The following is a 21,232-nucleotide window of genomic DNA, read 5'->3' as shown; positions in this document are numbered from 1 at the left end:
CTCCTGTCAGCTGCGGGTTTCAGAGCAGGGAAGACACCTCCTTCCCACGCGACGCAGACAGCCCTGGCCGAGGGGCAATCCCCGCTGTCAAAGCAGCTCCCGTACATCGGTTTTGTACCTGCCTTGTCTTCCTGCTCGTGCCAAACGCACGAGTCCCAGCGTGAGGTTCTGGTTTCTGGGGGTTATCGGATGTGCACAGAGTGCATCAGGCAGTAGTTTCCAGCTCTGCTCAGAGCGCGGCTGCGGTGGCTGATGCCGGTGTTGCTGTGTTTCCTCCTGCAGGCACACGTTCTGGCAGTACCGCCGCGAGAACCCCCACACCAAGGTGGGGGAGCCGCCTCCGGACGGGCTGCCTGGCTTCAACAGCGGCGTCCTGCTCCTCAACTTGGAAGCCATGCGGCAGTCCAAGCTCTACAACCAGCTCCTGGAGCCCGCCGCGGTGCAGAAGCTCACAGAGAAGTACCACTTCAAGGGCCACCTTGGGGACCAGGATTTCTTCACCATGATTGGGATGGAGCACCCAGAACTCTTCCACGTGCTTGACTGCACGTGGAACCGGCAGCTTTGCACGTGGTGGAAGGACCATGGCTACAGCGATGTGTTTGACCAGTATTTCCAGTGTGAGGGTGAGGTCAAGATTTACCACGGGAACTGCAACACTCCAATCCCTGATGACTAGGGCACCTGCCTGCCCTCGCAGCAGACCTGCCTGTGCCGGGGGCTGCCGTGGGTCCTGCAGAGCCGTGCAAGAGCCGGGCAGAACCACAGTGCCTGCAGCAGAGACCTTCCGGAAGGGTGGCCGTGCTGATCCATTGCATCCCTGGGGATCTGCATCCCAAAGGGATTCCTGATCCCTCAAGCCCCTAGGAGTGTTCACTATCCCCCTACCTGTAGCCTCATCGCTCCAGAAGTAAGTGCAGTTCAGTGGCTAGAGCTGTGTGCGTTCGACCTGCCTGAGCTCCATCCCTAACTGTCACTGCCTCACCCAGTGACTTTGGGCAAGTCCTTGGTGCCCATCTCCGTGACAGCCTCTTGCCAGCATCGAGTGTCCCCCCAGGCCGGGGGGCTGCACGCAGAGCGCTGGGGGAGCTGGGGGCTTTCGGGAGGGCGCTGCTTTGCCGAGGGTGCTGGGGCGCCGCGCAACGCTCCGTTACCCAACGGCCTGCAGGAGGTCACGGGGAGGCGCCTGGGGTTCCCTTTTAGCATTCCTTGGTGGCCTATTTCTGTACCTCATGCAGAGCATCCGTCTGGGCTGTCTCCAGAGCAGACATTGTCCTCAGGTCATCCTCCTTTTGAAGCATTCCAGATAGGCAAAAGGGTTTTAAAGACTGACAAAGCTGCTTTAAATTGGGTTACCTACAAACAAAAATTGAATGCTAGATGAACCTTAAAGCCTTCCATTGGTTCTTCTTAGCAGTAAAAGCTTTTCTGCCGTATCTTGTCTTAAAAGCATTCAGTGAGCATGTACAAATAGGTTCATTTTATAGCTTTGCCTTTAACCTTTTGTACTATAATAAAGCTGCAGATGTAAAACACACTTTGCTGTTTTTCTACAGCACAACTGAAGTCATGTGTCATAGGAGTTTTTGTGTTCCTTTAATCGTGATTAAAAAGTAGTAAATACACATCTGTTGGGCAGATGAAAATGGTGCCCTGTGTAGTTTACCACTGTGATTAATCACGTCTGTCCCGAGTGGGGGACGCAATAAAATCCCTCGGTTAATGTGTGTGCATGTGAGAGGATGGTTGCTGGCAGCGGTGGCGGTGCCTGTGCGGTGCCGTCGCACACGGGGACGTGTGTGTGTGTCCAAGCCCTGCTGGGTGGAAACGTGTCCATCCTCTGGCCTGTGTTTTGGAGGGATCTCGCTGCCCTGGACATGACTTCTCTTGCTTGGGTGGTGCTGGATGGCCCCGGCAGGACCAGCCCAGGCAAAACAGATCCCTTCTCGTGGGCTTGGTGTCCTGTAAGGAGGAGCAGAAAAATCCCCCTCCCCTCCTGCTTCTGTTGAGAAGGTTCTGGTAGGTTTGGGGTTTCTTGGTAGGTCCATTCAAGTCAGTACAGACATGTGTATGTGTGTGCAATCTTACTGTGCCTCTTACACCTCCACACAGCTGATAATTGATTGTTTAGAGCTGTGTGTACCGTGAATGACCAGGCTGCAGGCCTCGCCTACATCTCTGCTCCTTAAAAATACCCTGCCTGTGATGTCTCTGTAGGAGGTTGCAGTCTGTTGCATGCATTTGTGTAAGAGGGGATGGCACAAGTGCATTAACCCACCATCTGAGCAGCTCTGTTTAATTCAGGGCGCTGTGTGTGTGTGTGCATCGTCTTGGAGTGCACGTGCAAGGGAAAGAGAAGGATTTAATTATGGCTTAACCTAATGAGGGCATGCCCGTGTGTGGCAGAGGTTTCCTGGGCCCCTTCACAGGTTTCCATGAAGGAAGAAATTGTTATTTTTAACAAGTGTCTGTGTGTGGTGGGGAGAGGGGGCTCTCAGAATGATCCGGCAAGACCACAGGGCTCTGAGCTGCAGGCCACAGCCGCCTGGTTTTGCTGAATTTATTTGATTTGCTGAATTGATCCATTTCCGATTGGCGCACCGGCTCATCTTCCAATTCCTTAATGTCCCCAGGGAAGGAACTGCTAAGAAGTGATTAAGGACAAGTGAAAGCAGCAGTGACCGGCTTTGTAAAGCCAACAGTTTAACAGCAGAAAGAGGTGACTGCGCATCCCCAGCAGTGCCAGGGCCCCGGGAAGCTGCTGCCTGCAGAGCCAGGGGCAGCGGGAGCCTGTCCAGGAGCCTCGGCCAGGCACCGCCGCAGAGCACACGGGTGCGATGAGCCTGCCCGGCCTCCGACACCAGGACAAGAAGGGGGTGCAGGTTTTGGAGCCCCACACGAGCGCGCACAGCACGGCCCGTGCCCTGCGGCTGCCTCCCGTCGGCACCCTGGGCACGGGGCCGAGCCGGGCGCCGCAAACGCCCGCGCGCTTTGAGCCAGAGCCCGACGCGCGTGGCCGGAGCGCCAGGCCCTGGGTCATGTCAGGTGGCAGCTCCCGGGGCACCGGGCCCCCGGCCGGTATCAGATGTGCTCTGAACCAGAGCTGAGTAGCTCATAAAATCCAACTACCCTCCCTTTCATGGGAATTAGAGGGCATTGCCCAGCGCAGTCTGGTGGAGGAACGGCGCCCGCGTGGGGCTCTCGGGCTGCCACAGCAGATTGGCAGGGCCGGCCGCCCGCTCCCAGCACGGAGGCTGCTCTTCCTTCCCTGCCTCGTGCTGGGGCTCGGGCAGTCTCCTCACCACCGATGACCCTCCAAAGGCGTCAGGAAGGCACTGCTGCCGGGGAACCGAGCGCTGGCCTCGCTGCCGTGCAGGCGATGGCAGCCGAGCGGGAGGCAGGAAGCTGGAAGTGCCGCTCATCTTGTGCCATCGCTCCGGTCTGCAGCGATGAAGGTGCCATGGACAGGAATTCTGCCAACGTCCTCACGGATTTGAGGCCCTGTCCTGAGGCGCCTGTGTCCGAGATGCTCCCCGTTGGAGCCACATCTCGGATTCCCTCTCGAGTGTCAGGCAGCGTGCTCAGAGGCGGGTTCGGTGGTCCTGGTTTGCCAGGATGGTGCTGGTGAGCACCAAGTGGCTACAGCGGCAAAAGAAACCCAACTACCCTACGATCCTGTGGCAAAACCCATCACAAATCGTCGTCTGGAAACTGGGGGACAAAGGGGATCTGGCAGAACTTGCCACTGATACTAAGCTTTTTATTTAGAAGAATGAGATCGGAAGCAAATGTAAGGAAATGCAGGAGATGTTGACAGTACAGAGCAGTTTGCTGGTGAAACGGGAGCAAATCTCATCCCGGTAGATGCAGCAAGATGGCCAAGGGGGCAGCAGGTGCCCTGCAGGTGCAGTGAGGCTGCAGTGCCAGAGCATCCCTGCGGCACCAGGAGCTTCCCTGTGGCACCAGGAGCTTCCCTGCGGCACCAGGAGCTTCCCTGTGGCACCAGGAGCGTCGTCGCTGCAGTGTGCTCGGCATGCATCAGCCCCAGAGCAGGTAAAACCTCAGCAGCGGGTGGGAAAGGAGCAGTTAGCAGAGAGGCAGGACGGGGATGCATTCCTGGTCAGCGAGGATGCGGCTGGGCCGGCGCTTACGGGAACGGGACGCGCAGAGAGCCCCAGCTCCGTCCCTCCGCGCTGTGCGGGTCCAGCCGTGGAGCAAGCGGGTTTGTGCAGCAGCTGCCGCTGGGGAGGCCGGCCCCAAAACAAGCACCCGAAGAGGAAGGGAGGAGACCGGGGTTGATGCTTGGGTGGCATTTTGAGGCAGGTGGAAAGCGGAGCGAGGTGATGGCCTGAGCTTTGCAGCTCCTTCACTGAAAACCAGAGCTGCAGGCCATGGATTAAATTCTGTGTCAAAGGTGTAACTTTGTCTAGAAGAAAATGCCACAAGGTGGAACATAAACCCAAGGCCAGCACTGCTGACACAGAAGCATTTCACATTTTCAAAGCAGCAGACTTAGCAGAAATAGAAAAGAAGTCAGCACTATAACACCAAGCATCATGAAATACACCCTCGTGAGTCACTTACTTCTAAACCTCAAAAATCTTCCAGCAGAATTTCTTTGGCCAGTCATTGCTCCAGTGAAATCTTTCCACAAGGAACAAGAATAGCTTAAAACGCACGGCGTCTAATCTTCTTCCCTCAAGAGCTCGATGGAAGAGGCTGCATATCAAATAACAAGGGAAGCATCTCAGAAATGCTGGGTGGAGCAGGGAGGGCCAGGGCAGTCGTGCACTTGTCATGAAACCGCGGCGGGCTTGCTGAGGAGCGCACGTGCCGGCTGCGCTCGGACGGGACGCGCGGCGAGCGGTGCCCGCAGCGCCTGCTCCCGCCCCACGCCAGCCCCGGGAATCCCTTCCTCCCTAGGGCAGGAGTAACTGCCAGCTGCTCCCGCGGCTGGTAGCCGGTCTGGCCCCTCTCCCGTGCTCTGGTGCCCGTCGCGGGGTGCCCCTGGCCCCAGAGTCGCGTCAGGACAGGGTGAAGCACGTGGGGGTTTGAACTGCCGCCGGGCTCCCGAGTCAGCAGAGCAGGAATGTTGTGGGTGGACAGGAATTATGTATAATGGTCTCAGCTACATTTATCCTTCTCAAAATAACTTTGCTCTTTGTGGATCAGCTGCTTGAAAACCATAATTGCTGCTCTCTGAGCCCTGTATAGCTGCTAGTGAAATGCGACCTGGTGATGCAAGTGCATGCACGAGACGAAGCAAAGGTAAATCTGTGCTTGAACGGGCAGCAGGATGAACGAGGCATTTTTGGCAGCCCCCTCTGGGGAAGGATCTGCTGAGTGGTGCCCACGTTGCCAACACGCTCTGCAGCTGCCAACCACAGCAGGGCCGCGGTGATGGGGAGCAGCGGTGCAACACTCGGCTGTGATGCTGCTCCCGGGCCCCTGCTGAAGCCAGGCATCGGGAGCTCAGTATTTATTAAAAGAGATCCCAATCCAGAGGGCTCTCCCTGCTGCAGATCGCTCTTAGTGAGGAGCAGTGCCCAGTGTGGGATGTCACTATGGATAGAGCAGCAACAGCGCACAAGATAGCAGTTATACTGAAAGGATAAATTAGGCAGAAAATGATGACTTAGGGAGTTTTGGTGTGGGTAGTGCAGGAGTGATTAATGACCAAGGTAGCTCAAGTAATGCTTAGACAGGAGTACGACCAGCTGATATTGGCAGTCAGTAATGTCACCTGGAGAGGGTGACACCCTCCCGCAGGAGCCTCCGCAAACAGAAGTGCAGAGCAGTACGTTTTGCTGACTTTGTCTCCCACAATGTCCCCCAACCACCCCGTCCACGGTGCGTGGGGCTGCTTGGCGAGTGTCACCAGACGCGACACCCCGCGCACACCGCGGCGCCGGGACACGCGAGCAGCGCACGGCCCGGCTGCCCCTGCCCGGCGCACAGGGGCCTCTCAGAGCCAGGGAACATCTAACGGTGGCTGCAGACGGCAAAGCGTGAAGATAACTGGCAGGGCAGTCAAAGCTGAAAAAATGAGATCTCTGCAATTCTGAAATCCTTTTGATGAGGAGGAAAGGCAATTGAAAAGTTTTGTTGCACAGCCCTCGGGATCAGGTGATAACTTATTTAGCAGGCGCTTTGTTGCATTATGCAGCACACGGGCTCAGCAATTAGCTGGAAGCAAATATTCCTTTTCATTCTCCGTGAGCGTGCAGCTGGAGCAGCGTCTCACATTCAATGTTATCATTATCAGCTGCGAGCGCGGTCGAGGTTCAAGCCGTTTGCTTGCTGTAGACTCCCTCTGTTTTCAGGTATTCCTAATTTAGTTTCATTGCTGCCTTGGGAAGAATTAGACGATGGTTTATCCTCCTTCCAACCTGCCGAAATGAGCAACCATTGGACATGATCCGATATTCCTATGGCTTGAAGCACCAGCTGCAACCGGTGAGGAAAGTCCCCTTCTCTGCAAATCTTTACTTTTTTTCCACTGAGAGATGAGCTAGTGTGTCCAGCACACGAGGGTTTTGTCCCCTGCTTATCTCAAATGCCTCGTGGCAGGTCAGTGCAGCCCTGCAGGACCTTCCGCTGCCCGTTGCTGGCCCGGCTGCAGTGTCCCTCTCCTGAGGGTCTTCCCTGCAGCAAAACCAGCCTGGCTTTGCCTCAGCCCTTCGATAAACCCATGTAATGAAAGGTTGTTTTGCTCTTCCCATAGCTGTTATTGAATATTAACTTCTTTGGATGTGCAATTTCCTCACCCAGCCTGCAAGCGTGAGGACGGGACCCCAGGGCAATCTCCCTCGTTAAAAGCAGAACCCTGATCACGGTGCTGCAGCTCCCATGTCTCCAGGAGAGCGCAGCTGGGTGCAGGGTCAGGGCAGCACAAACAGAAAACACCTGTGACACCTTGTGACTTGCTGTTGAGAAAAGGCTTCATTTCTTCAGCCTCCTCTGAGAAGAAGGTGCTTTGGTGCTGCTCTCCTGTGGCTTGGCAGAACTCTTCAGCTTCCTCCTCCTCCAGCAAGGTAAGTTAAGGCAGGGTGCAGTTTTGGCAAGTTGCCCCCCATCTCTACAGCCTGTTGTGGTGACCAGTCCTGCTCTCCCCAAGGCGACGGCTCTGGCACCCCGGGCAGTCCCTTGGGATCCTTCCATCTTTCCCTGGAGGCAGAGATGTGCGCTGGAGAGACCCTGCCTGCTCTGAGAACAGGCACTTGCCTCTTTCTACATGAGATTGAGAATTTACAGCACTTATTTTGCTGTCATGTGAGAAAATGGCTTTTTGGTGCATGTGCGTGGCTGCAAGGGCTGCTCCGTGTGCTGCTATGGGAAGGGAATGGGGCTCCTCCTGCCAGGGTAGGGAGCTCTGGTAATGGATACCAGCTTCCTCCAACTCCTTTTGTCTTCTTTAGAAAAGACTTAATTAAAAGAAGGGGAGCTGGCACTACGGCAGAGGGAACCTGCAATGTGCCTGACTCCAAAGCTTTGCAAAATGGCTTTTCGGATCGCTGTGACGTTCTTTCAAATGTCATCAGCAATCCGCACGTGTTGCTGTTGCCTCGCCAGCACGGAGGCCCCTTGCGTGCGGCAGCGGCGAGGGCGCCGGGGCTGCATAGCGCAGTGCGCGCGCCCCTGCCCCTGTGTCCTGCCCCAGGAAGGGTGTTAAATCAGCCAAGCTCCCCTAGATGATAGAGCTGGAAATGGTCCTTTCGCAGCAGCAAGAAATCTGCGTGCGGGGGAACGTTGCGTGGCCTGTGTGCGCCAGGGAAGAAATGCTCTCCGATGGGCCACAGGTCCCGGTTCACACGTGCGAGATGGAAACGGGGAGCGCAGAGAGCTGCGTGAGCAATGATAAATGTTCCGCTCAGAAAGGGCAGTTAATCCCAGGGGCCTCAGACGTTTTTCTTCTTTCAGAACAACACGAGGGGAAAATACCTGCCAACAGGTTCAGCTTCAAACCCGCAGAGCTCCAGCGCAAGCGAAAAGCCTGGTTCTGCTCACAGTAATTCCACTGGACAGTTCAAGCCCCACAGAAATGTTCCCCCTGAGCACGTGCTTTGCATCAAGGGTTTTGGATATAAATCGGCGAGCGAGATAACCCAGAGCAGGGCAGCCCACGCAGGGAGGCCACGTGCAGGCCGGGGCAGTGCCAGAGAGATGCTGGAGCGGAGCGGCATCCCGGCGGGACCGCGGGGACGGCAGGGCGCGGGAGCAGCCCCGGTGCGGGCGGGAGAGCCCGGCGGTTATCCCGCCTGCAGATAAGGGGCTGGGCGCGCTGCAGACGCTGTCCCGAAAGGGCGTCTTTGGTTGGTCTCGCAGAGCTGCAGCCGGGGTGGCCGGGACGCAGCGGCCTGTTTTCCTCAGCGCTGGCTCTGCCCGTGATTTCCCCCACTGGGGCCATAGGCAGCAGCGCTGTCCGACTGTGGCACGGCTGCGTGATCCTGAAATCCCCCACGGATCCCGGGGTCACGGCCCACCCTGAGCATCCCTGCAGGGCAAGCCTTGGCCCTGGGCACGGCCCCCCACTCCCGCGTCATTTCGGGGGCTGTAGTGAGGGTGCGATGCTCTCACCAAGCGCCTCTCCGGCGCGTTGGGAGCGGGGGGCCCTGCAGGGTGGCAGATGAGGGCAGATTTCTTGTTTTATCCTACTTATTCAGGTGGAAGGCACAAACATCGGCTGTTCCCTCTTTCCAGGTCACGCTATAGCCAGGGGTCCTGTGCTCTGCAATGGATTTTCTGCTGGGAGAACATAAATTGTGCTTTCTGCACAGCTCCATGTTCGCACCTTGCAAACCTGTGACTCCAGAGGGGAAAAAATAATAGTGTGAAAGATAATACCTGCTGGCAGCTTTTGCACCAGCCAGAAGGAGGCATGAATTATCTGCTGTAGTTACTGGTTATGTTTATGATGCGGCAGCCTCTTTCAAGAGGTGGTAGGACATGGGGCTTTTCGCACATTAAATCTTAAAAGGTAGTGTCAGCTTTCACAGCAATTTAAGGCTGGCATTTGTTCCTGCCTTGTTCTGGCTTCCTAAGTGCACCAAGGGGCATCTTTCATCTTTTTAAGAGGCTTACAGTTATTAGACATCATAAACAAAAGCCTTTAAACAGTCTCACTGCTCCTCACCGACTGGCTTCATTCCCTACGCGGCCCGAAACGTAGGGTTTTCCTTTCTCCCCGCTCTAGACCGTCTGACCGAAGGGGAGCAAGCAGAGGAGGCAGCGCGCCCGTGCGCACGCTCTTCCCTGTGCACGGCTCCTTGTGTCCCTGCTCTGCTGCTGGGAGCCGGCCGGAGGGCGGGAATGTTCCCAGCACGGGTGCGTGTGCGGCCGTGTTACCGCACAGGGGGGGATGTCTGCACATGCAGCGCCTGCCCCTCCGTCCATGCTGGTCCTGCGGCCCCACGGAGGTGGCCCTGCCATTGTCGTGTTGTCCTCCACATGGACTGGGCCGGCCTCCCGCTTCCATCAACTGGGCCCGGCCCGCGGCTGCCCGACCTCCTGTTTTTGGCCGAAAATGCTGGCCCTGACCTTGACCAGGGACGTTTCCTGGCAATTAGCGAGCAGCCAAGCTAATCAACACCTCCCAGGCCAGCTCCGCACAGCCGGGCACGCGGGCCCGGCGCCTGAGCCGGTGCTGGGAAGCACCGCCGGCGCTCGCCAAGTTGACGTTTGCGATCCCTGCCCTTGAGACGGGCCCTAGCAATGTGGTGGGCAGAGAGGAAGAACGTGCATCAAGCGCTGGCTGCTCCTTCGTTGCTGTGCACCTCTGCTGCCCAGCATGCCAGCCTGCACCACTCGCACCCTGCTCTTGCAAGCTGGCCTGGGAGTCACGGGCAAATCCCTGCTCTGTTGGCTACCACCCCCCCGTGCCACTGGGGTGGCTTCCAGGAAGCTGCTGCACAACTGGAGAGGGAAGCAACCCGACCCGGTGCTCCTGAAGCTCTTTGGCTGAGCTCTGCATAATTGCTCTCATTACAAGCAGAACTGCAGCACAGCCAGCGGCCTCTGCACAAGAGCAGGCTTCAGGCTTCATCTGTAATCACTGGCTCAGGTGTTGTGCTCTGTGCTGTGCTTCCAGGCTGAAGTACGTGTTCATTGCCCTTCGTGGGTCTTTAATCATGCTCCTAATCTTCACCTTTTTATCCACTCTTCTATTTCTAGCACGCACGTCAAAGAAGACAGTGTTTTAATCAGCCAAGTATTCTTTATTGCTGCTTGTCAGCAGCAAACTGTCTTCTAAAAAAGAGCAACCAGGTGTCTTACCCTTGCTTTGCGTAGGAGAGGCATCCATCAAAACCGTGTGAACGACAGACCCGTTGGGAACGTGATTTGTTACTCAAGGCGAATGATGAAGGACAGGGCTCAACTAGGTAGAGAGAGACCAGTTGTAAATACAGAGCCCTCCCTGAGGCTGTTTTTATGCCAATATTTATGAAAGACCATCAATAGCTTCTCCATCAGGAGGAAGCATGCAACAGGAACAGGGAGATATTTTTGTTGTGCATTTTCTTTGCATTCATTAACTTTTTGAGTGTTCCAGAGTGGGATTCCAGATGGCCCTGAGGCTCCAGGAGAAAAAAACATGCTTGGAACAAGCTCCATGGCTTTGCAGGAGCGGAAATGAAAGCCTCCACACACCCCGGCCGAAGCTACCCGCAGCCCCGGCAGTGCGGGCGAGACAATGCAGGTGCATCCAGCCAAAAGGAGTTGGCATGGAAATGATATCAAAATCCAACTCCTCTTCCCACATCCATAGCAGTTGCTGAAAGCTGGTTAATTAGTGCCTTTCCCTACACTGCATCCGTTCCCTGCACGCGCTTTGGGAGGAGAGGAAAGGCAGGATTGCTGGCCGGGCATGGAGGAGGCAGCAGGCAGCGCCTGGCACACTCCGCTCTGCTCGGAGAGCAGCACTTTGCAGCAAGGCCCCTCCAAGAGCGAGGAGATGACCCGGCAGAGCACAGACATGCAAACCCCTCCTTCAGGGTCTGCTGCAGCTGCCATGACCTTGTGCTTCTCCTCCTGTTCAATCTGCTCACATGATTTTTCATACTAGGAGCTCAAAACATAGCATCACCTTGTACCCACAGCTTTCATCACAGCCAGGTCATCCCACCGAGAAGCCCCTGGAATTGGTTCCTGCATGTCCTGGTGTTTAATGAACTTAATGAACTCGGGCCCCATGACCTCCGCAGAGAACAAGCGCTGAATCCGGTTATGCGGCAATCCTGCTCTCCGGCTGCTCCTCTTAGGAAACCGAGGACGCGGGACGCACTGAGGTTGTGCAGCCCCATCCTTGAGGAAACAGCCATGTCCTTCACGGGAAAATGATAGGGCAGAGTTTCCTATGGAGCTGCCATGTCTGAGCTGGGGCTTGTGGGAAAATCCCTCAGCTGCAGGGTGTGAGGTCTGCACCCGGCAAACTGGGCTGCTCAGGCACGCTGGGCTTGGGAGAGTTTACTGAGTTTCCTCCCCAACAAGCAGGACTGCTTCACCGGGGCCTGGTTCTCTTGCGTGTTTGCTGAAAAATTGTTAGATATTGGAGAGTCAAAAATTAATCCCTGCCAGAGGCCCTCAGGATCCATCAAGCCACTGGAGAGTGACACCAAAGTATCTGCTTCTCAGGGTAGGCTGCCGAGGTAGATACTGTGTTTGCAGCACTGTTTTGCGACCTCCGGGGTGTCTGCATTTCCAGTGCATTGCCTTGGCACTCTCTTTCCAGGCTAGTAAAATACCCCAGTGCCTTACATAAGCTGATTACATCAGCATGATCACAAGCTTCATTGAAACAGTGAGTCTTTATAACATGCATGTCAGAATCTCTTTTCCATAAAACTGTGCTAATTGGCACTAATTACATTTTCCGCTTCAAATCTTCATCAGTCAAACCCTGTGGCTGCCGCCGTGTTCCTCAGCGCTGGGTTGATGTCAGCCTGACGAGACGGAAAGACCCGGGACATCCTGTTTACCCCATTAACTAATGGCAGATCATTAGTGCAGACCAGGCAAGTCCCAGGGACCTGCAGTCACTAACCAGGCAGCTCCTACCCGGCTCCTCTAAGGTCACCAGCGTGTCAGACCTGCCACTTGCAAGATCTGACCTCCGTGGCTCTCTTCCTGGAGCACACATTGGGTGCAGAGCTTTTTGTAGCTGTTATATTTTATAACATGAAGTGCTGTCTGATGGGTGCTGAACAGAAGTATTTATCACGTGCTTCCCTTTGGGGTTGCTGCCTGGTTTTGCTGCTTGGTACTTGTGAGAGCAGGACAGGTCTGGGCCACCCTCTTGGCTGGGCAGGGGGTTCTCCCTGCTGTTATTGCATTTTTCATCAGTCTTGTGGGTTCCTGATGTACCCATATTTTGTTCTAAATGTACAGTCTCTATTCTGTTCCTTATTCTCACAGCTGCCTCCACTTCTCCCATCTTGCAGCCTTCCCGTTGTCCCTCGTGGTGCTGATGCCTCTGGGGAGCCAGGGGAGGTCCTGGGGCAGATCTCACCCCCGGCAGGAGACACAGGGCCTGGTGGAGCTTCAGCCAGTCTCTGCTGCTGATGGCAGCTTTTCACCCTGCCGATAAGCTCGGCACGGAGCGGGAACCCCGCTGCGCCTTAGGAGGGGAGACGCTTTGGCTGCGGAGCGAGGAACACGCCTTCCGGCCCCTGGCTCACCGTGTGCTTCAGGAAGCAGGGCTGCTCCTGCAGTTCTTGGAAATTATGGACTTGCAGCCCAAAAGGTACCCAACTTGCATCATCAGCGTGACTTTCTCCTGGTACAAAAACAAACACGATGTCCTTCTTTCCTCTCCCTGCGCGGCTGGAGCTGTGGCCAGGAACTCGTGTACTAGAGGACGCTGCAGGACACTGGTATGAGGTCCCTGTGCTCATTGCTCCTTGGGAAGCCTCTGCTGGGTTGCTAGGACTTTGTGTAGGAAACATGTTTTTATTCCAGTAGCAATTAGAAAACTACTTCCGGGAATGTCCTGGGACATCCTGCAGAGTTCCCAGCTAAGCTGCTCCAGCTCTCTGTCCTGCTCCTTCCTGCACCCGGGAGGAAGCAGGCTGCCACGTGCTAGCAGCACCAGGGGAACGGCGTGTTAGCCGATGCTGGGAGCAGCCCAGGAGGGCACATCCCCGTGCTGTGGGGCCGGCTGCTGTGCTCAGCACATCACTAATGTGTGGAGGTTGTGTACAAACAGCCCAGCAAGGGCCGCTCTGCGCGCACCCCTCCACGCTCCTGAGCCGCGTCCTCCCATGGGAACGCCCGCATGGGCACCTCTTTAGTCATCAGAGCGGGCAGACCCAGGCAAGAAGCATGTAACAATTAATCCCTCCTCTGCTCATTAATTATCTCCTTGCAAGCAGCTTGGGAATTGCCCATTCCTGGAGGAAGGTGGCAGCGTGGCTCAGGTGCATCGGAGCCTGGGGCTGGGCCGCAGCGGCGTGCGGGCAGCCTCTCGGCAGCGCACGACCCACATCCCGCCGTGGCATCCCGTGCTGTGCATCACTTGCTTCCAGGCTGCTTCCCGGCACCCGCAGGGCTGCAGTGCCGTGCAGGAACGCAGGCGCCTGGTGTGTCACCTCCGGGCTGGGGCTGGAGGTGACACCTAGGGCAGGACTTGCCCTAGGTAGAAGGGGAAGGAAACAGGGGAGCACCAGGTGATTTTCCCCAGCTACTTCCTCCCGCACCCTGGGCAGTTGGGATGACAAATGCCCATGATCCATGCAAAACAGGCTAGTGTGGGCCTGGCAGCAGGCCAATGCAGTGGGCAGAAGGGCTGTTTTCACAGCTGTGCCCATCCTGGCAGTGGGGTAGCAGTGTTGGTAGGGTGACAGCTCGTGGTTCTTCTCCCAGAGGGAGAGGTCTGGGATTTAGCCATGCAGGGCCCAAGGCTGGATCATCCCAGTTCTCATGTGTGCATAACACAGCAATCCCTTCTCCCTTTCCAGAGGAAGCATGCAAGATGGAAGCTGCAGTCAGCCCTCCTGCTCCTGGTAAGCCATTCCAGTGTTTGGTCCATCTCAGTAGGAAAAACTATAACTGCTTTTAAGGTGACTTTTGCTGAATTTTGGATTTTAGTCCTGAGATCTTGTTTGGCCTCTCCTTATAGCAATACAGGACTCATATCCCTTCCCTCTGGCCCTGTTGCTCTTGATTCCATTCACATTGAAGGTTCGCTTCTCTAGTGAGGCAGCTTTCCTTCTAAATTTCCCATTTTTCCTCCGAGGTCCTCTCCTCAGTCATTGCTTACCTGAAGTGAGTCTCCCATCCGTCTCACCCCCTCTGCTCTCGGGACCCAGGCTGAATCCTCTGTTCACTCTTCTCAGGCGTATTAGGGATGGTGGCCATTCCCTGGGTGATTAATATCATTGGTATTAAGTAGCATCTACTTCTTGCTGCTTGTTGCAACATCAGTCTTTGTCATCTGCCTGTCTTACCAGAAAGGTTTTTCTAGTCAATTAATTGGTTAAAATATTAAATTATGCAACACTATGAACTGATCCCTAGGACCTGCTAGTAACAGCCATATGGTATCTCGTGTTCTCTCTCACTTGCCACATGTGGTCAGACCACCTGCTTTCATGCCTTTATTTATTTATCTGCATAGAATGCCAGGTGGTATTGAAAGACTTGAAGAAACTGGATTACACGGTTATCGATCCAGCTTGACAGGCAGGACTCTAGCCTTCTCCAAAAAATAGAGGCCACAGCTCTGTTCTGGAAATCTCTCTCAAGAAGCACAGTGGCTGGCAGAGAGCATTAGGTTTTTAACTGCATTTGAAGACAATCATATCTTGGGGGCTTAGAAGTTTGAGTACATGGGGAAACTGGTGGTATCTGCTCATTCTTCATTCTGATCCTCTGTGATTTACCTCGCTCAAGACTTAGCATAGAGGCCTAGGCTCAGTCCGGTGACGAGCTTGCAATCGTACATACCATACTGTGTCAGTTCCTCCATTGCACTGGCTTCTGTAGAGCAAAAAACCAGAGACAATTGATCTAAAAAGGTAAAGATGCACCTTGTGGAAGCTGGTTGTCTTTTGAGGCAAATGCTGTTCCGTGTCTCCCCGAGTTGCTGGCTGTGTCTTGCTGAGGGTCTGTGTCCCGTGCGAAGGTCTGGCAGCAGGCATCCCTTCTGAAGCTGTGCAGAGGTTTGCTGAGGGTATGTATGCACAAGACCACTGCCCAGCTCTGGTCTTGGGAGAAAAGTCCTTGTGCATGGGCCTTGCACTTGGTGACTGCAGGCAGTGCGGTGTCCATGTCCTCCCAAAGACGGCCTGGTCTCCTCCCCGTAGGGGTAGGTCCCACAGATGGATATGCTTTGCTTGGGTGGAGAACGGAGGCGCCACGGCTGGGGCCGCATGGTCGTTCCCTGGGCTCATGGACGTGTTTGCAGGCATATTCATTAAGCAGCTGAGCGTGTTGTTGCAGGAAGTCCTGCTGGGGCTGGAAAGCTCATCAACAGCGCGGCCGCCCCAGCTGGGCGCACTGGGGGAGGCGCGTGGGAGGCCTTGGCGCTGGGTCAGCGCGGAGGGGAACATGGGCTGGGGTCCGGCTGCCTTGGGGGTCAGCGCGGCAGCTCCTGGGATAGGATGGAGCTATTGGAGCAGGGAACTTGCAGGGAACTCGTGTCCCCCGGGCTGCCTCGTGGCTCAGACCGCTCTGAGAGGGCTGAGGGGCTGTGGGCCGGGGCTGAGCGGGAGCAGGCGGCGGGGCCACGTGCCAGGGACAGGCTGCACCTCCTTCCTGCGCCGGGGACGGCAGCGGGAGCACCGCACACACATGGCTTCTTGTGACCCATCCGCGAGCTGCAGCCCGCGCCCGCCTTGTGTTAGCACCTTCTGGGAAGTGCGTCCTCACACCGTAACTGCCGCTGTCTCACACAGCTGTTTTCTGGCTGGTTTAGTGTGATGGTGGCTGCGAGTTCGTGCTTCAAACAAGCTTCCCCTGCAAAGAGGCTTTTCCAGCGGACCTGTGGCTGGCTCTGCTCTCCGCTGCCCTTTCCATGGGTGCTGAGGCTGCAACGGGGGCAGGTGGGAGCAGGGGAGGTTGTGCCCATTTTTAGCTGCACTTTTCTCCATCAGTGCCTATGAGGTGCTGGAAAAAATAATGAGATGTTTGGGGAAGTTTGGTGCTATATTGACTGATATAGCCCAGGCCTTTCCTGGGGAGGAGCAGGAAGAGCAGAGCCCAAGGGTGCGGGAGCACCTGTGTGGGTGCCCGGGGGAGGCTGCCGAGCTGCTCCACCCGGCCGGTGCACCCCAGGGACTGGCACTAATCAGCTGCCTGGCCGGGCTCTCCTCCTGGAATAACAAACAAGGCTGAGCAGGAAACCCAGCAATGCTGCCAAGTAGTGTCTTAGGACAGGGAGCTGGTCCCGGCAGCAGCCCTGGTGGCTGAGAGCTGGTTAATGGGGAGAGCCAAACCCACCCAAGGCAAAGGGAAGGCTTGGTTGTGCTTGGCTTGACTCGGGCTGTGTCTGGCACAGGAACAAGTTACTCAGGGTGATCAAGTCTTGGTTGGCAATGAGAAATGATGCTGGGGTGAACTCCTGTCCATCCAGACCATACTCCTGGGACACTGCTGTCCTCCATGCTACAGACACCACCGACAACCTGGCAGGCTGTCCTCACCAGAGCGGTGTCCTCAGCTGAGCAGAGGTGCCTGGGTGGGGATGGGATGCCATCCTCCACATGTGCCCATGACACGTCTGGCAGGCCCAAGCTCTCCTTGAACTTAGGCCTTGGTCTCTGTGCAACATATCTGGCTCACGTGCTGTAGGACTTTGCCTCTCAAGCACTTCATCCCAAAAATCCTTTAAAGCGTAAAAGAGAACAGCTGTGTTTTGGGGTCACAGCCCATGCAGCATGGGGTCTTCTTGAAAATAATGAGCTTTTCACAGCATTTCTGCAGCATAGTTTGTATCTTCCCTGGGAGCTTCAACACTCAGTGGAATAAGCTACACAAGGATGGCCCCAATCTTGATGTAACACACTAAATTATGTAACGCGATGTCACAATTATACATTTATGAAATAAAAGTAGGGCAGTGAGCTGCCAGAGAAGTCTCCTGTTCTCCTGATGAGCAACACCCACAGGCCTGCTGCTGAATGAACCATAATCTCTCCAGGTCATCTCTGTTTGCATCCTTAATGGCAGAGCTCCCTGCAGAATTTGTAGGAGCTTTTAAGACTCAGATTTTCCTTCAGAGACAGCAGGGGGAAAAAAAAGGGAATGAGCAGGTAATTTCAGTGTCCAGCATCAGACTGCTAGTTGGGAACATTAGGTCAAGGAAGATAAATATTAATCCACAGCCAAGCAGTGCTGCCTGCATTTGCACAGCATGGACGAGGGCTGTGCTTGGATTCAGGCAGAGAGCTGCACCGTGTCAGCTCAAGCAGCGTGTTTTGCGAGAGGCCGTAAGGCTAGCTTTAGGGAAACAAATATGAAAATTGGCACCGTGCTGCCTTGAAGTTCTCCGAGGAGAGCCTTGGAAGAGAGGTGCTTCCTGAGTTACGGAAGTACGCGCTGTCCTCTGTAATAGCGTGGCTGGTGGGGTGTTCATTTCACAGCTTCGCCAGAGCGTGCTCGGAGCTCGCCAGGAGCTCTCCAGGAACACGCTGCTCCTGCCCCGCTGCCGAGGACCAGCCCCAGGCCCTGCTGGCACGTCAACGGGGTGAGCACATGGGCTCAACTGGGGCCCGCAGGCACCCACCGGGACACGAGCCGTGGGGAGAGCCCCAGAGCCCTGCTCGCCTTCTCCACTGCCCCAGGTTGCCTCTCGCCCTTGCTCACGCATCTCCTTGGCAGGCCTTGGGCAAAGCATTTGAAGCGGGCCCTGTGCTGGGTGAAATTGGAGTCTGTTTAGATCCTCTGACCATGAAGTTTTATTTGCCTGCCTGCAATTTCTTTAACAATGCCTTAAACGTTCATGTTTCATCTTTCTCAAAGTGCCGGGGGAAGAGTAAATACAGCATGATCTTTGAGATTGTCAGCAGTGGGCAAAAGAAACACGGAGGATGAACTGAATCGACTGGTTTGGGCGATTCAGAGCCTGCAGCGAGATGCAGAGAAGCTTATTTAATCTCTGCTTTTTCTTATCCAAACAAAAATGGGAAACAGGATGGGGGAGGAGAGGCACAGAGACAGTGAGATGGAAGGAGAAAACAAGAGAAACCAAGCATAACACAGCACTCTTGGGGTAAACCTCATGTTGGAGAGCAAAACAGTGCTTTGGAGATAATGCAGAGCTAAAGGGAAGTCCTTGGGATTGCTGTGTTGATTCCTTCTTTGGATGAGTGGAATCAGCTGCAAAGTAAAAAAATCACAAACTTTATTTGTATGAGGAGCAAGGGATGAACTCTGCAGCAGATCAGAGCAGCTGGGCAGGCTGGGAGGGTGGCACGGCTGGTTTGTGATCCAGCAGGGGCATGTGGGCTATGTTGCCCGTGGGAGCACTCGTGTAATGCTGGTGGAAGATGCAGCTACCCGTGTAGGTAGCTATGCAGGACTGACTCTGGAGAGAATTTGTTCAGGATGGGAGAGCTGGCTCATGCTGCTGCTTTTCTGGCTCCTCCAAAGACTACCAAAGTCCTCCCAGTGAAGTAGAGAAATCAGGACATGACAGCTTGAATGTGAAACTGCAGCAGTAGGAGACAGCTGCCTTGGAAAACAACCTTTGCAAGGTCATTCCTGAGCAACATGAAGCAGCAGCGGAGGGCACTTTTCTGCAATTCGGCTTGAAAAGACTGGATTTTGCCCTTTCTTTATGGGAAGGAAAGCATGTGATGACAAGTCCCTAGAGCTTTTATTTTGAAGCCAAATGCTTAGAGTGCATGAAGACAGCAAAAGCATTTTCCTTCAGGCAATACAAATCAAATAAATGGAGACACCAACACTGCAATTCTGTACCACAGTCAACAGTGAAAAACACCTCTCGTACCTCAGCATCGCGAGCACGTCGCTGGCAGGACATGCCTGGGACTGGCATCGTCAGCAGCCCTTCTTCCCCACAGTGTCTCCTCCCCGTTGGGGTCAGGGTTTCTGCCTAGTATTTGGTGAGACTTTGTGCTCTAGTTCTTACAGCAGGGTTTTCGTGCCCCCTTCTTAAAGATGGGTGAGTGAAGCTGTCAGTAGTATTTAATTATACTATATAGAATAAACTCCAGGAGGGATTGTCTGGTTGAATTAACTCCTGATTCAATTTGTAAATTTGTGTCGAGTTCTTCTCCTATTTTATTTCTGTCTTTTTAACTCTTGCTGTGGCAGAGAGCCTGGCTCTGGGGTGGGGGACTGTCCCACTCTTCCCACCCTACTGTTGTCATCCCCGTAGTCCAGGCTGTTGCCATATGCAAGAGCAGCTGCAAAGAGAGGACTGTCTTGGCAGTGGGATCGCATTGCAAACTGGCTTAGGAGCTGATAACTCAGCTTTGTTACACCAGTATCTGCTAAATAAGCAATCTCAAACCTAAATTGAGTTGTAAGCAATGCTAAAAGCAAGAAATAAGACTGTGGATTTCTTAACAGTTACAGGGTTCTTATCCTCTCATTAATGGGGTTTTACAGCTGTCACAAGTGAGCCATCTTCCTGGAAATAAAGCATTTTCCTTATAAACAACACTTCAAGTGTTACAGGCTTTTTAATAGATGAAGCTTGTTTCTAATTAAATAATAATCCTCTTAGCTTGTATAGCTTGTGTCTGGAATACCTGCCACAGCTGCATACTGAAGTAGTCTGGGAGGACCACTGGGGCTCTTGCAGTCCTGCTGAGAGAGGGGATCAGAGCTTGCTCCTGTACTGCCCCGTGTCTCCGTGGAGTAGCTCGCCCCTATCTATCCTCCTTTCTGAAAAGGTGTTGTGCAATGCAGGATGCCAGCGCAGCCTTCCCGGTCCCTCTGGCCAGAGTTAGTGTTTTGTTTAACCACATCACAAACTATGCTGTTTCTTTTATTATTTTTAAAGCCCCTAGGAATGAAAGTGAGATGAAGCAAGGCTCGACGGCATTGCATTACACCGGTAAGAAAATCCAGTTAACTCTGCAGTGATTGTTTACTGTACCTCTTGTTTTGGTTTATAAGGCTAGTGCGACGTAGACTTTGAAATAACCAACATCTCTTCTTTTTCCCCTGATTGTCACCTATTCACAACACCTGGAGCTTCAGCCAGAGGCTGTAAATCACTTCCATGAATCTCCTGATGCAGCCCTGAGTTTGTTGGAAGTGTTGGTCTCTGGGCTGGCCTTTGCCCTGCCTTGTGCAGGGTGAGGATGCTGGAGCCCGCAGGCAGACGTGCTCGTGCTGCCTGGCCTGGCGCTGGCTACAGGGCTAACAGCAGGGTCCAGTGTGCCTGGAGGCAGCCCGTGGGCTCCACGTGCAGCTTTTGGCAGAGTTATGGTCCCCAGAGTCCATCTCGGTGCCTTAGGAATGAGAGTCACGGGATTGTTTTTGAACTGCTCATTTCCTTACTGCTTCTCCCTTCGTGCTGACTTGGACCAGGTCCAGACAAAAATTCTTATCTCCCTCCCCATTGAAAGCTGTGCAGGCTCATGCCTGCTGCTGTCTGAGAGGTTGCTCTCTGTTTCAAGAGAAATCAAGCCAGCTTTGTTTCTAAACCTCTATTAATCATCTTTTTCAACCTTTCTTTCCTTTGAGCTGGAGGGTACAGGGGCTTTGACCTGGGTTAGCCCTGGTGTAACCTGGGAGTCTTTTAAACTCCCTGTCTTGGAATCTGATCCTCTGTTTGCAGAAAATCCTGCCGGGCTGGATGGGTGGCACCAGCCTCTGCCGTTTGCCAAGGCAGGCATGGGCACTGGACATCTGCCTGCTTGACGTGTGCTTCGAGCTCAGAGGGTTCCTCATGTTTGTGAGCCTGCCAAGCACAGCAGGCCCAGACTCACTCCAAACTGCTCCCACTGTCAGCACCCCCAAACCTTACCTGGCTCTGTATCAGGGCTGCCGTGCCATGAGCCTCCACATGTAGTTTGTGATCCCCTCCCATATGAATCAGGATTTTTGGAAGCAATACATTAATGGACACAAATGACTATCATTTGCTCATGATGCAGCTGCTGCAGTAGCAGCTGCCAGTCCTTGCAGTGAGAGCTCAGCTGGCACCAATGTTCATTTGCCTGGGTCAAAACTACAGCTGTGGCTTGGGGCCAGGAGCATCCCTGGCCTAGAAAAGTCTGCAGCCTCCTTCCCATCTGCTGTTCTGCAGGAGTTAGTGCAA

General features: G+C 54.5%; 1 protein-coding gene across 1 annotated transcript in view; it reads left to right on the top strand.

The window, feature by feature from the left end:
• Positions 1-702, top strand: part of XXYLT1 (xyloside xylosyltransferase 1) — a 44,330-nt gene extending 43,628 nt beyond the window's left edge. The window contains exon 4 of the mRNA XM_088525551.1: positions 283-702. Coding sequence (XP_088381677.1) covers positions 283-679 — 397 coding nt within the window. The 3' untranslated portion in view covers positions 680-702. The remainder of the gene's footprint in view (positions 1-282) is intronic.
• The last annotated feature ends 20,530 nt before the right edge of the window (positions 703-21,232 follow it).

The sequence above is a fragment of the Tinamus guttatus genome, unplaced genomic scaffold, assembly GCF_059628265.1.
Source record: "Tinamus guttatus ecotype Peru unplaced genomic scaffold, ASM5962826v1 Tinamus_guttatus_pri_ptg000227l, whole genome shotgun sequence".
NCBI classification, from domain to species: Eukaryota; Metazoa; Chordata; class Aves; order Tinamiformes; family Tinamidae; genus Tinamus; species Tinamus guttatus.
This window is presented reverse-complemented; position numbering and strand designations above follow the sequence as displayed.